Here is a 16,179-nt window from a genome sequence, read left to right as displayed (position 1 = left end):
TGTTGGCATAGAGCCATAACCATGTAGGAGCACAGCCATAACCGTGCTGACACAGAGCCATAATCATGTAGGAGCACAGCTGTAACCATGTTGGCATAGAGCCATAACCATAATAGTAGCACAGCCGTAACCATGCTGACACAGAGCCCTAACCGTGTAGGAGCACAGCCATAACCATGTTGGCATAGAGCCATAACCATACAGGAGCACAGGTGTAACTGTGCTGACACAGAGCCCTAACCATGTAGGAGCACAGCCATAACTATGTTGGCATAGAGCCACAACCACATAGGAGCACAGCCGTAACCGTGCTGACACAGAGTCCTAACCATGTAGGAGCGCGGCCATAACCATGTTGGCATAGAGCCATAACCATATAGGAGCACAGCCATAACCGTGTTGGCATAGAGCCATAACCATGTAGGAACACGGCCATAACCGTGTTGGCATAGAGCCATAACCATGTAGAGCACAGTCATAACCGTGTTGGCATAGAGCCACAACCATGTAGGAGCATAGCCGTAACCATGTTGACACAGAGCCCTAACCATGTAGGCACAGAGCTTTAACCATCACAGCCAGTTACTATCACTCAGCATTCGTTACTGGCAGATATACGTCATTAATGTGCAAAACACATGGATATTTTTACTGTGGTCATAAATGTAAAATGTTGGATAATAAGATAGGTGATAAATGAGGAGTTCTTGGTATTCTTGTTAAGTGCTGTTGAGTCTGTTCCGACTCACAGTAATCCTGTATAGGGTTTCCAAGGAGTGGCTCGTGGGTTTGAACCACCAATCTTGCGATTAGCAGCCCAGCGCTTATCCTACAGCACCACAGCAGGACTGCAAGTGAGGAGTAGGTGCAGTTTAGCATTACCACAGATTCTACAAACACTAATGTTGCAACGGAATATCTACTTCTAACATTTTTATTCAATCTAACTGAGAATAGAATAAATAACCTGTTTTTCTCCTTTAGTATGGTCAGAATTAACTACTCACTGCTCTTTCAATCTAAAGTTTACTCTTGGAAAAGTATTAATCTTAAAATTTCTTCCAACATTTGCAAAGCATTATGGACCTGGTGTGAGGAGAATGGAGGCTCTGTAAGATAAACACTGGACTGTGAAGGACAAAGTTGATGGTTCGAGCCCACCAGCCACTCCCTGGAAGAAAGATAAGGCTTTCTGCTCCCGCAAAGATTCACAGCTTCAGAAACCCTTTGCAGGGTCACTGAGTCGGAACTGACTCGACAGCACTTAACAACACTTAACAACACACTCTCTAGCTTCTCACTTCACTTCTCTCTCTCTCCTTTCATTCATTTTACTCAGGAACACTTTTCAGAATGAAGGAAAGATCGATGAAAGAAACACTCAACCCAAATACTTTTATGTCTAAATTGAAGCAGATCAAGTATTTAACCCAACAACACAAACTTAAACACTTGTGTGAGACCCATGTATGACAGGAGTAATAAATAAGCACCACGCAGACTAGGTAACCCTAACACTTTGCAGTTCGATAACACCTTTAGGGAGTGTGATACCGCTACAGAAGGCTCCTCATAAGCAGTTCTTTGGCAGTTATATCCCCAGAGCATTGCACAGACCTGGCCCCAAGAGGTACTTAAATGCTTACTAAATTGTGCTGACAAACTGGAATTATCTAGGTATGAGGTGCTATGTAGCTGTTACTTTTCCAGTGAGAAAAGTAATGCCCAAAGAGACTCAAATTTCAAGTCAATGAAAGAATGTAGCCATTGATGCTACTCATCCAGAACAGGGCTCTGTCCGGTCCGTCGCGCCAGCTACCTCTAATCCACTCTAGTCTGCAGATGTGGCCACGTCTACCTCCCTGGCTTATTTACCTATCCTCAGGTACAAGGTATCCTCCTCTCTCAGCCTATGGAATTCCCACCCAGGGATCACAGCCCTCAGATTCAAAGAAGCCAGTCCCCATAGCCCAACCTCTTCTGAATTCTTTTGAACTCTACAGCATTTGCTATTTGCACCACTCAATTGAGTACTTAACTACAGAGGGCCTTCTATTAGTCTTTATTGCTACATAGGTTTTCTCCCCTGAGGCCATAAATCCCTTATGCATGAGCCAGTCTTGGATAGTCTAGCTTTCCCTCTTACTGGCTCTGGTGGGGTAAAGTATACATGTCTCTTCTAGCCATAGTCTTTGCAAACTGCCATCCAATGACCTTTTCCTGATGGACAGGCGGAAAGGTGGGGGTATATGCTGATGATTTGATTCAGTTTAATTGCTAACAGGGCTAACTGTGATCGTAAAAACTTGGAACTCTAACTTGAGTATAAAAGGAGCCATCTCAGACGCAGGAAGGAGGAATCTTACTACCACTAAAGATGAGGAGCCAAGAGTGTACCCCACGATCCCTTTGGAGCTGAGATCCCTGCACAATTGAACTTCTTGGGTCCAGGGACAGAAAAACTATGACACCAGAGGACTGTCAGAGGAGCAGCAGCAGTAGAATCAAAAACCAGAGCAGGACACAGAGCGGCAGGCTTCTCAGCCCTTGGGAGCTAGTAACTGAGTGACTGACTTTGGATAGGAGGCTGGTTTGCAGAGTGGAGTGCCTCCAGGCACTTCTTTGAAGGAGCTAGGTTTGCTGTTCCTGGGAGCTAGAAGCTGAATGCCTTCAGGCTGAGGCTTAGAGTGGAGGAGGAGTATGTTCTGTGGGCATTTATCAGCAGCCCTAAAAAAGGAGAGGCCTGCCTGTGGGCTAACGGAAAGAACTGTGCTCAGAGCATTTCTGACCCTGAATGGTGTTAGCGGTTATGTGCCTTGGAGTTGTTCCCATTCATAGCAACCCTGTACAACCTACATAACCACTTGTTGTTGTTGTGTGCCGTGGAGTCGGTTCCGACTCATAGTGACCCTGTATAGGGTTTCCGAGGCTGTAAATCTTTACAGGAGCAGAAAGCCTCATCTTTCTCCCACGGACTAGCTGGTAGTTTCAAACTGCTGACCTTGTGGTTTGCAGCCCGATTCGTAACCACTACACTACCAGAGCTACACTACATTAACTTCTCCAATTATACCCCTAAATGTGAGCACTGTCTCCAAGTTTTCTGTGGCCACTGGAAAGGATTGTTAAGCTCAGGTGAGAAGCAGAGATGTGGCCTGGGAGGGATGGTGTGGAGTCATTAGCTTTGCCCCAGCTGGGCGGTCTTCAGCAGGTCATTCCCTCCTCTGAGCCTGTCTCCTCTTGAAAGCAGGAAGGCACAGTGCATTACTTGCTGTGGCCTTTCTAGCTAGAGGATTTGTAACTCCCATCAAATGGCTGTGGGTATATGTTGTTGTTATTTCTAACTGGTGTCGAGTTGGTTCTGACTCATAGTATGTGTGTTGATGTTAAGTGCTGTTGAGTCTGTTCCGACTCACAGCAACCCTTTATAGGGTTTCCAAGGAGCAGCTGGTGGGTTTGAAGTGTCCACCTTGTGATATGAAATCCAGTGCTGATCCTACAGTGCCACACCAAGAGCCTCTACATATATGTGTTTTCTGTTGCTGTTGTTAAGTGCTGTTAAGCTGATTCCGATTCATGGCAACCCTGTATAGGGTTTCCAAGGAGCAGCTAGTGGGTTTGAGCTGCCAAACTTGTGGTTTGAAATCTAGTGCTGATCCACAGCACCACACCAGAAGTCCATAGTATAGGTGTTGCTGTTATTAAGTGCCGTTGAGTGAATTCTGACTCATGGTGACATTGTCTAAGGGTCCTGAGGCACAGCTAGTGGGTTTGAACCACTGACCTTGTAGTTCAGAGTCAGTGCCTATCCTGTTGCACCATGTAAGGCTATGCAAATGCAAGGTGTTTGAGGCCCACCTAGGGGCTTGGCTAGCTTGCTAATAATGTAAATTAGGTATCTTGTGGGGCAGGAACCTAAGGGAATTGGTTAGCTTTGTCATCCCATCCCTGAGGTGGAAGGGAGATGTAACTATTATCAAGCATGAAGAACCTTTGTGCCTAGAGCCCTGCATTGAGCCTCGTCTTCTGGGTGGATTAGAACCTGCAGCCGTTCAGTTAGCACAGGAGCACATGCACTGTCTGCACTCCCTGAGACTTCTCAGAGGTCTTATAAAGCTGCTGCTGTTGAGCTGCTGAGTAGATTCCCATTCAGTGCCCTGCAGACAGAAGATGGGCCCAGAGGGCTTCCGAGGGACGCTGAAATCTTTATGGACTGACTGCCACGTCTTTCTCTTGCAGAACAGCTTCTGGGTTCAAACTGACAACTTTTCAGTTAGCAATTGAGAGCTTTAACCACTGCACCACAAGGACTCCTAAGATGTGTTGTATATTTGTTGTTGTTAGGTGCCATCGAGTAAGGAACCAACTCATACCAACCCTAAGCACAGAAGAACGAAACACTGCCCCATCCTGGGCCAGCCTCACTACCGTTGCCACGCTTGAGTCCATCAATGCTGCCACTTGGCCAGTCCATCTCGTTGGGGGTCTTGCTCTTTTACCAAGCCCAAGTCATCCAGCTGGTTCTGACTCATGGGGACCTTAGAGGATAGAGTAGAACTGCCTCATCAAGTTTCTAGGGCTGTAAATCTTTACAAAGCAGACTGTCACATCTTCTCCCATGGACTGGTTAGTGAGTTTGAACCACTGATCTTACAGTTAGCAGTCAAGTGCTTTAATGACAGCACCACCTGGGATCTTTACCATGACATATGTTGTTGTTGTTGTTAAGTGCCATCTAGTTGGGTTCCAACTCATAGCAACCCTGTATAAGGTTTCCGATGGGCAGCTGGTGAGTTTGAACCTCCGACAATGCGATTCAAACCAACCTTGCAGTCCAGTGCTTATCCTATAGCTCCACACCAAGACTCCATACTATGGCATACTGTTGTTGTTGTTGTTAAGTGCCGTTGAGTCGGTTCCGACCCATAGCGACCCTGTATAGGGTTTCCAAGGAGCAGCTGGTGAGCTTGAACCGCCGGCTTTGCAGTTCAAACGACTTTGCAGTCTGGTGCATTAACCCACAGCACCACACCAGGACTCTATGGCATATTGTTGTTGTTGTTAAGTGCCATCGAGTCGGGTCCGACCCATAGCGACCCTGTACAGGGTTTCCGAGGGTGTAAATCTTTACGGGAGTAGAAAGCCTCATCTTTCTCCCGCGGAGCGGCTGGTAGTTTCGAACCGCTGACCTTAAGGTTCACAGCCCGATTCGTAACCACTACGCTACCAGAGCTCCTTGACATACTTAAAACTCATACATACTTGGTTGACACTATTATTCATGTGATCTTCAATGAGGAATATTACCTCCCTGACACATACTTTTAAAAGAATATTAACGATATCATGAAAACCATTTACATCTTTGTCACAACAATACAGACTGGATGTGCTTTCAAGCTTCACTGTGTCCTCTAACAGTTTATCAGAGCCAAACTGAACTGTCTCTCCCAGAACTGAACACAACTGTTTTTCTGCTCTTCTTCTGCCTCCACTGAGGTGCCATTGTGAGCACCCCCTCCAGTCAACAGTCTCATCACAACTGCTACCACTAGGATCCAGTCCTCCCAGTCCCGTGACACTGAGGAACCTTCCCTCTCTTTACAGTGATGGTGAACTCCAGGGCCTAGCCTTCACAAGTAAGTGATGGACAGTAGTCTTGGCATTTCCCTTCTGGATAGAAAACGTTAACCCTAATTTAATCTTTCTGTTATTAACAGTGATAGCTACAATTTATTAAACCTCTACTATGTTCCAATAGTTAAACATTTCAATACATTATTTCACTCAATCCTCATTACTTAGGAGTTCTCATCTTTCTTTATTGCTCTCCCTCTCTCAACAGATTGGCAATCTACATCATTTTCTTGAGTCATACAACCAGTAAGTGGGCAGGGCCCATATTAAACTCAGATCTTCCTGACAGAAACATCATTGCTTTTTCCAGCTTCTTTATAGCCTATATCCCTTATGTTGGTATATTTTATAAATCTCCTTTAACTTCCCCTCAGCAATTACCTTCATGTTTCTTTTTTTCCTAGAAAACATCTTTAATTCAAACTCTAAAAATAATAAAGACTAACTGACAAAAACTGAGTATACAGCATGGGCAGAACTATATACTTTGTGGTTGTTGTTGTTGATGTTAGGGCCTGTGGAGTAAGTTCCCACACACAACAGAAGGAGACACTGCCTGGTCCGGCACCACCCATACAATCATTGTTCCATTTGAGCTCACGGCTGATGCCACTGTGGTTACCCATAATCCATATGAATCATCACAATAACAATTCTGGCATTAAAGTGCACACTCTGTCTTCCTTTTTCCAAAATGGCTTTACCATATTAGTACCAAAATGGATTTACCAAATTAGTACCAAAATGGATTTACCATATTAGTCATGATGTTGTTGTTAAGTGTCATCAAGTGGATTTGACTCATACTGATCCTGTATAGGGTTACCAAGGTTGTAAATCTTTACAGGAGCAGAAAACCTCCTCTTTCTCCTGCAGAGCACCTGGTGGGCTTGAACTGCCAACCTGTAGTTAGAAGTCCAGTGCTTATCCTACAGAGTCACCACAATTACTAATTATTGTTGTTATTAAGTGCCATAAGTTGGTTCCGACTTACAGTGACCCTGTAAAGGGTTTCTGAGGAGTATCTGGTGGGTTTGAACTGCTGGCCTTGTGGTTCACAGTCCAGTGCTTATTCTACAGTGCCACACCAGGACTCCATAGTAATCATATTGTTAATGTGAAGTGCCGTTAACACTATTCCGACTCACAGTGACCCTATATAGGGTTTCCAAGGAGCAACTGGTGGGTTTCAAATGCATGTTGTTGTTGTTGTGTGCTGTTGAGTTAGTTCTGCTCTGAAGAGCAGCTGGTGAGCTTGAACCACTGACCTTGCAGCTCACGCTGACCTTGCAGTCCAGCGCATTAACCCACAGCACCACACCAGGACTCCTTGAAATGCATGTTGTTGTTGTCAAGTGCCGTTGAGTTGATTCTGACCCATAGCGACCCTGTATAGGGTTTCCAAGGAGCGGCTGGTGAGCTTGAACCACCAACCTTGCAGTTCAAACGGCTTTGCAGTCTGGCGCATTAACCCACAGCGCCGCACCAGGACTCCTTGAAATACATAAAGGATGGAAAAATATGTGCCCAAAATTCTGATTATTCAAATCCTGAGTCAACTGCTAATTACATGAGAGACCTACTTTGACATTTCTAAGATGTAGAACTTCCTATTATAAAGACGATAAAAAATAAAAGAAAAAGAAAATCCTTCCAAGTTTACCTGCTTCCTCCATTACCCTGCTGGAATCCAACAGCCAACTGTACACTGAGTTTTTAGAATCTGACTGCAGGAAAAGAGCCCCTGAGAAAAAGTGGGAAAGGCAAAGAGGAAGAAGAAACATGGGTAAAAACCCAGAGAGGGGCTCATTGGGAAAAAGGGGGAAATGTTGTAACGTTGGGAAAAGACTCTTCCAGGGCCCAGTGTCCATCATTGCTCTTAAGAGATACTTCACCAGAAAGGACAGTGATGAAATCCCCAACAGGAGCAGTGGCTATCATTTCACAGGTCCCACTGAAAACTGAGAAGTAAGCTCAAAATTCATAAGCGAAGCAGGAAATAATCAAATAGCAGCTGCCTAAACCCAAACTAAACACCAAACCCACTGCTGTGGAGGCCATTCCAACTCATAGTGTCCCTGTAGGACACAGAAGAACTGTTTCATAGGGTTTCCCAGGCCCTAAGTCTTTCTACAAGATGGCGGATTGGGCAGACGTGCAGTGAGGAGCTCTGTCAGCAACAACATAGAATACAGGACCAAGCAGACTCAGGGGACGGTGCTAGAACTCTGAACCACATAAAAAGGAATATTTACAAGCTTGGAAGGTTTACAGCTAGGGGAATTTTTAGCAGAATCAAGAAATCCAGTGCTTTCTAATTCAAGTTGCTCAGCTGCTCCCGAAGCTGCCATATTGGGAGAGACCAAGCGAGGGAAGGATCAGAACAGCTATGAATGCCTGACAGAACCACAGAGAAACAGGTGTGGATGTCCTTTTTTTTGGTATCTGTTTCTTGGTCTCTCACTGTCTGTGCACCTCCATTCTGGTGACTAGAGGGGGTGCCTGGGCAAATGGACACCCCACCTCCACCCCTGAAAGATTCTACTACGCATGTGCACAGATCACCTCGAAATTCAAAGTGACAGTTTCCACTTAAAACCAAACGGCCACCACTCATCTGTCAGTTTGTCGTACTGTGGTGGCTTCTGAGTTGCTGTGATTCTAAAAGATATACCACCGGTATTTTAAAAACCAACAGGGTCACCCATGGTGGATAGGTTTCAGATGAGCTTCCAGACGAAGACAGACTAGGAAAAAGAATTGACGAACTACTTCCGAATATTTAGTCACTGAAAACCTTATGAATAGCAGAGAAACAGTGTCAGATAAGATATAGTACCAGAAAATGAGCCCCTCAAGTTGGAAGGCACTCAAAATGCAACTGGGGAAGAGCTGCCTCCTCAAAGTACAGCTGACCGTGATGACACAAATGGAGTAAAGCCCATGGGAGAAAAGCCCATGGGACCTTCATTTGCTGATGGGGCACAACTCAAAATGAAGAGAAACAGCTGTAAACATTCATTCAAAATCTGAACATGGAATGCACAAAGTATGAATCTGGGAAAATTGGAAGTTGTCAAAAATGAAATGGAATGCATAAACATCGATATCTTAGGCATTAGTGAACTGAAATGGACTGGTATTGGCCATTTTGAATTTGACAGGTTTACTATGCTGGGATTGACAAATTGAAAAGGAATGGTGTTGTATTCATTGTCAAAAAGAACATATCCAGAGAAGTCATGAGGCACAACTCTGTTTGTGATAGGATAATGTCCATGTGCATACAGGGAAGCCCAGTTAATGCCACTATTATTCAAATTTATGCACCAACCACTAAAGCCAGTAAGGATAAAATAGAAGAATACTACTAACTTCTTCAATCCGAAATCGATTAAACATGCAACCAAGATGTATTGATCGTTACTGGTGATAGGAATGCAAAGGTTGGAAAATATGGCCTTGGTGATAGAAATTATGTGGGAGAACGCATGATAGACTTCTGTAAAACCAATGATTTATTCATTTCAAATACTTTCTTTAGACAGCATAAGAGACGACTATACACATGGACCTCACCAGATAGAATACAGAGAAATCAAATCGACTACATCTGCAGAAATAGACGATGGAAAAGCTCCATATCATCAGTAAAAAGAAGGCCAAGGGCAGACTGTGGAACAGACCATCGATTACTCATATGCAAATTCAAACTGAAGCTGAAGAAAATGAAAACAAGTCTACAAGAGCCAAAATATGACCTTGAATATATCCCACCTGAATTTAGAGACCATCTGAAGAACAGATTTGATACATTAAACACTAAAGACCAGAAGAGTTGTGGGAGGACATCAAGTACATCATACATGAAGAAAGCAAAAAGTCATTGAGAAGACAAGAAAAAAGGAAACGGTCAAAACGGATGTCAGAAGAGACACTGAAACTTGCTTTCCAGCGTAGAGATGCGAAAGCAAATGGAAGAAATGAGGAGGTCCAAGAGCTGAACAGAAAATTTCAAAGATCAGCTCGAAAAGATAAAGCCAAATATTACAACAAAATGTGCAAAGATCTGGAATCAGAAAACCAAAGAGGAAGAATGCTCAGCATTTCTCAAGCTGGGGGAACTGAAGAAAAAAATTTAAGCCTCGACTTTTGTTATTGAAATATTCTCTGGGCAAATTATTGAATGATGCAGAAAGCATCAAGAGAAGATGGAAGGAAAACAGAGTCACTGTACCAAAAGGAAATGGTTCATGTTCAACAACTGCCAAGAGGCAGTTGTTCGAATAGAACATGGGAACACTGAATGGTTTAAAATTAAGAAAGGTTTGTGACAAGATTGTATTCTTTCACCATACTTATTCAACCTTTATGCTGAGCGAATAATCTGAGAAGTTGGGTTCTATGAATAAAAATGTGGCATCAGGATTGGAGGAAGACTCATTAACAACCTGCGATATGCAGATGATACAACCTTGCTTGCTGAAAGTGAAGAGGACTTAAAACATTTACTGATGAAAATCAAAGAGCACAGCCTACATCTCAATGTCAAGAAAACAAAAATCTTCACCACTGGACCCATAAACAACATTCTTATCAATGGAGAAAAGATTGAAGTTGTCAAGGACTTCATTCTTCTTGGATTAATTATCAACACTCATGGAAGCAGAAGTCAAGAAATCAAATGATGTATTGCATTAGGCAAATCTGTTGAACGAGACCTTTTTAAAGTGTTGAAGAGCAAAGATGTTAGCTTGAGGACTAAGGTGCGATTGACCCAAGCCATGGTATTTTCAATAACCTCATATGCATGCAAAAGCTGGACAGTGAATAAAGAAAACTGTAGACGAATTGATGCTTTTGAGTTATGGTGTTGGAGGAGAGTATTGAAAGTGCCATGGGCTGCCAAAAAACCCCAATAGATCCGTTTTGGAAGAAGAGCAGCCAGAGTGCTCCTTGGAGGCCAAGATGGCTAAACTTTGTCTCTCATACTTCGGACATATTGTCAGGAGGGACCAGTCACTGGAGAAGGATATCATGTTTGGTAAGGTGGAGGGTCAGAGAAAAAGAGGAAGACCCCCAACGAGATGGATTGGCCAAGTGGCAGCATCGATGGACTCAAACGTGGCAACAACAGTGAGGTTGGCCCAGGATCGGGTCGGAAAGTGTTTCATTCTGCTGTGCATTAGGTTGCTATGGGTCGGTACCCACTCGATGGCACCTAACAACAAGTTTTTCCAGAGGAATCCTGGTGTGGCGCTTTGGGTTAATGCAAAGCCGTTTGAACTGTAAGGTCGGCGGTTCAAACTCACCAGCTGCTCCTCAGGAACCCTATACAGGGTCACTATGGGTCGGAATCGACTCAACAGCACTTAACAAGTCTTTCCAGAAGCAGACTTGATATCATCTCCCTTGAAGTGGCTGGTGGGTTCACTGTGTCACCAGGCTCATTTCTGCCTAAACCAGTCAGGCCCATAAGAATACCAAAGTATAAAAACATTTCACCAATCCTTCCACCAAACAGGAGGCACCCAGTTTAAAAATACACTAATCAACATTCTTCACTGATCTTTTGACACAGCTCTTGCCTTAGTTGAAAAGGCAAATTGCCTTTTTTTAGTAAGATATCCCAGACTGTAGCCACTTTGATGCTCCTACATCTACACCTTTGACTTTCCTTACTCAAGATTCTGGTCATGTCTAGTGCCCCTTTCCAAGTGTCCAGAGCTCCTCTACAAGATTAACTCCCAAATGCTGCCAAAAGATTTCAGTGTTGACAAATTTAATACAGACTGAGGTAATTGTCCATGTGCAGAGATTGCCACAAGGAAGATATAAACTTTAGGGCCCTTCTGAAGGAGCCTAGCACATTTCACCCCCAAGCACCTCCTTTGACAGACAGGGAAACTTATGCAGAGAGAGCAGTGACTGTACAAGGTCATCAGGAGAGTCACTGGCAAAGCCAGTGCTGGAGTCTAGGCGCTTATCATTAAATGGCACTGGCTCCCTTCTTTTCTGGGAGGCACTGCAGGCACGCCATCCTTGCCAGAACAATCACATTCTGAGAACCCTTATTCCATAGCTCTACAACCTAGCTGAATTGCAGCTCTAATTAGCAAAGCACCTTCTGGGAGCATGCTCAATCTGAGGGCCACTGAAACTGGAACAGGGGAACAAGGATGGAGAGAGACCTGAGGCAGGGGTGTTACAGTGGTAACAACTCACAGGGGTAAGGTAAACTGGGGGGTGTTGTTGTTATGTGCCGTGGAGTCGGTCCGACCCTGTATAGGGTTTCCGTGGCTGTGATTCTTTACGGGAGCAGAAAGCCTCATCTTTCTCCCGCGGAACAGCTGGTAGTTTCGAACCGTGAGATTAGCAACCCGATTCGTAACCACTACGCTACCAGAGCTCCTTGGGGGGGTCTTGGGGATAGTGGCAGCGGGTGCTGACAGTAGTACCTCCCAAAGGGGGAGGCGGTGAGCAGACGAGCAATTGGCAGCAGATCTAGGAGAGCCAGGAAGGGCTGGGCCCTGACCGGTAGGGACGTGGGGAGCATCCCTAGGCAGAACTGGTCTCGAGAAGGCTGCATGGCAGCATGCACTGGCGCCAGAGGCTCGCTGACCAGGACGCCGTGTAAGCTGTGAGGTGCCACCCGCGCCGGCCAGAGGCCGCAGCCCCCGCCAGCTCCCGTCCGCCGCCGCCACTCCCGCCCCAACGCGCGGCCTTACCGAGGCACTGCCCCACTGGGGTACTGAACGGATTCCCCAGAAGAAACTCCATCTTGGGTGGACAGCCGGTAACGGCCGGACCCTGTCAGCTCCGCGGTCTCGGCTGTCCCCTAGTTGCACTCCAGACTTGACTGTCACTTCACCCCAACACCTCCTCAACCTACTCTTAGGAACCCCAAGAGCCCAGCTGTCGATCCCCGCCCCCTTACCGCCTCCCTATTGGGCACCACCAATAGGCCTTCTCCGATTGGCCTTACAGCTTCAGTGAAGCCACACCTCGGCGTCCTATTGGGCCTAAGAGGGAGCCGGTCACTAGAGTTCCCATCAGGCGTAGCGACACCTCCCCTTACCCGCCCATGAACTCTAAACTGTGCATTTTGATTCATCTACCTGTATGTCAATCTAGAAGATTATTAATTTTATTGGACAAGAGGTAGGTCACTCATTCAAATGAGGTGAGGCTAGGAAGATCCCCACCCATAGAAAGTGTTGATTGGAGAAACATTTTTATTTTCCGCTACTGGTTGGTGTGAAGGGTTATTTCCCCGCCTAGAAATTTAATCACGTGACACATCAACGGTCACATTTTCCCTTAGTAACGGAGAGACTGCATTTGGTTACCCTAGCAACTAGGAGGCGTATCTACTGCGTGGAGCCAAAACAATTGACTGGAAAGGTAAGACCGGGAACTATTTCTCCGAAAAACCTCGAAGGAGATAGACTGAGCCCTAGTTCTTATTTTACCTAATCCTTCCGATAACCTTTTCTCTGAATATGCACACAGGTTAGAGAAAAAGAAAGTTTACAAGGCGCTAGGTCGGTTTAAACCACAAAGTCGGAGGTTCAAATTCATCAGCCGCTACTTAGAAACCCTATACAGGGTCGCTATGAGTCGGAACCAACTCAACGGCACTTAACAACAACAACAAACTTTCTTAGCATCAATTACATTTGTTGTTGTTAAGTGTCGTGAAGTCGGTTCCCACTCATAGCCACACTGTATAGTGTCCAAGGAGTGGTAGGTGGCTTTGAATCGCCAACCTTGAGGTTAGCAGTACAGTGCTTATCCTACAGCGGCATGTCCTACCATTAATTCCTGATACAACTTAACCAAGGCAGTATTTCTAAAGTTGTTGTTAAGTGCCTTTGAGTCGGTTTCCCCTCATAGTGACCCCTATGCACAACCAAACGAATTACTGACCAGCCCTGCGCCATCCTCACAATTGTTGCACTGAGTCCATTGCTTGTGTTACTGTGCCAATCCATCTGCTGAAAGGTCTTGGTACTTTTCACTAACATTCCACTTTTCCAATCATGATGTCCTTCTCCAGGGACTGGTCCCTCCAGACAACATGTTTGAAGTATGAGACAGAAATTTGACATTCAGGCTTCTAAGGCGCATTCTGGTTTACTGCTTCCCAGACAGATTTGTTTGTTCTTCTGTAAGTCCATGGTACTTTCAATATTCTTCTCTAACAACATAACTTAAATGCATCAGTTCTTGTACAGTGTACATTATTCATTGACAGACATTCACATGCATATGAGGCTGTTGAAAATACCATAGCTTGGGTAGGCATACTTTAGTTCTCAAACTGATCTCTTTGCTCTTGAGCACTTTAAAGAGGTCTTTTGCAGCAGAATTTGTCAAATTCAATGTTGTGTTGTTGGTAAGTGCCACCGAGTCAGTTCCAACCCATAGCGATCCTGTATAGGGTTTCCGAGGAGCAGTTCAAACCAACTTTGCAGTCCAGTGCATTAATCATCTCACAGGACCATACTAGGACTAATTCAGTACATCCTTTGATTTCTTGACTGCTGCTTGCCTGAGTGTTGATTGTGGATTCAAGCAGAATGAAGTCTTTGACAACTTAAATTTTTCCTTCATTTATCATAATATTTATTGGTTCAATTGTGAGGACTTATGTTTTCTTTACATTGAGGTGCAACTCTTATTGAACGCTGTAGTTTTTAAAATCTTCAACAGTAAGTATTTTAAGTCCTTTTCACTTCTAACAAGCAAGGTTGTATCATCTGCATATTGCATATTTTTAATGAGCCTTCCTGGAAACCTGATGCTGCAGTCTTCTTCAGGTTCTCAGGTTCTTTGTTCAGCATACAGATTGAGTAAATATGGTGAAAGAATACAACCATGGAGCACACCTTTCCTGACTTTAAATCATCCAGTATCCACTTGTTCTGTTCTAACAATTGCTTCTTGGTCTATGTGTAGGTTCTTCATGAACACAAGAAAGTGTTTTGGGATGCCCATTATTTCCAATATTATCCATAGCTTGTTATGATCCACACAGTCAAATGCCTCTGCATAGTCATTAAAGCACAAGTAAGCATCTTTCTGGAGTCCTGGTGTGGCACTGTGGGCTAATGCGCCAGACTGCAAAGTCATTTGAACTGCACGGTCGGTGGTTCAAGCTCACAAGTCACTCCTTGGAAACCCTATGCAGGGTCACTATGGGTCAGAATCGACTCGACAGCACTTAACAACAAGAAGCATCTTTCTGGTAGTCTCTTTTCAGCCGAGATCCAATGATATACATGGTTTCAGCGGAGCTTCCATGACAGACTAGGAAGGAGAGTCAGACTGTTTCTAAATGTTTAGCTGCATTATGAATAGCAGCACAGCATTATCAGATATAGTGCCAAAAGATGAAAACATTATAAATAGCACTAGATTATTGTCAGATATTGTGCTGGAAGATGAGCCCCTCAGGTTGGAAGACACTCAAAATATGACTGGGGAAGAGCTGCCTCTTCAAAGTAGAGTTGACCATGATGACATGAATGGAGTAAAGCTTTGGGGACCTTCATTCACTGATGGGGCATAACTCAAAATGAGTAGAAATAGCTGTAAATAACTATTAATAGTCAGAACATGGAATGTATAAAGTATGAATCTAGGAAAATTGGTAGTTGTAAAAAATGAAATGGAACACATATCCTAGGCATTAGTGAGCTGAAATAGACTATTACTGGCCATTTTGAATCAATCATATGGTTTACTATTCAGGGAATAACAAATTAAAGAGGAATGGCATCACATTCATAGTCAGGTAGAACATTGCACATCTATCTTGAAGTACAAGGCTGTCTGTGATAGGATAATGCCTACAAGGAGTCCTGGTGTGGCACTATGGGTTAATATGCTGGACTACAAGATCAGTTTGAACTGCAAGGTCAGTGGTTCAAGCTCACCAGCTGCTCCTCGAAAACCCTATACAGGATCACTATGAGTTGAACTGACTCCACAGTACTTAACAACAATAAGGAAAACCAGTTAATACCACTATTATTCAAATTTATGTACCAACCACTAAAGCCAGTGATGATGAAATTGAAGAATTTTACCGGTTTCTTCAGTCTGAAATTGATCAAATATGCAATGAAGATATATTGATAATTCCTGGTAATTGGAATGCAAAAGGGAAGGACCAATAGTTGGAAAACATAGCCTTGGTGATAGAATTGATGCTGGAGATCATATAACAGAATTTTGCAAGACCAGTGTTGTATTCATTGCAAATAACTTTTTCAACAACTTAAAAGATGACTATGCACATGGGCCTTTCCATATGGAATACACAGGAATCACGTTGACTACATCTGTGAGAAGAGATGGTGGAAAAGCTCAATATCATCAACCAAAACTAGGCCAGGGGCCAACTGTAGAACAATCAATCAATTGTGCATATGCAAGTTCAGGTTGAAGCAGAAGAACATTTCTAAAGTAGACTGTGTAAACATTTTGATATGGGGGTTTTGTGATAGATTGTAGCTGGAACCAATGATCGAGTCC

The 16,179-nt window shown here is 44.2% G+C and overlaps 1 protein-coding gene across 6 annotated transcripts in view; it reads right to left on the bottom strand.

Annotated features, from left to right (window-relative positions):
• TOM1L2 (target of myb1-like 2 (chicken)) overlaps window positions 1–12,417 on the bottom strand; it is a 237,370-nt gene extending 224,953 nt beyond the window's left edge. For all 6 annotated transcript variants that reach the window (XM_006875536.1, XM_006875537.1, XM_006875538.1 and 3 more), the window contains exon 1: window positions 12,366–12,417. In XM_006875536.1, coding sequence (XP_006875598.1) covers window positions 12,366–12,417 — 52 coding nt within the window. The remainder of the gene's footprint in view (window positions 1–12,365) is intronic.
• Between the last annotated feature and the right edge of the window lie 3,762 nt (window positions 12,418–16,179).

Source organism: Chrysochloris asiatica, unplaced genomic scaffold (assembly GCF_000296735.1).
Source record: "Chrysochloris asiatica unplaced genomic scaffold, ChrAsi1.0 scaffold00331, whole genome shotgun sequence".
NCBI lineage: Eukaryota > Metazoa > Chordata > Mammalia > Afrosoricida > Chrysochloridae > Chrysochloris > Chrysochloris asiatica.
This window is presented reverse-complemented; position numbering and strand designations above follow the sequence as displayed.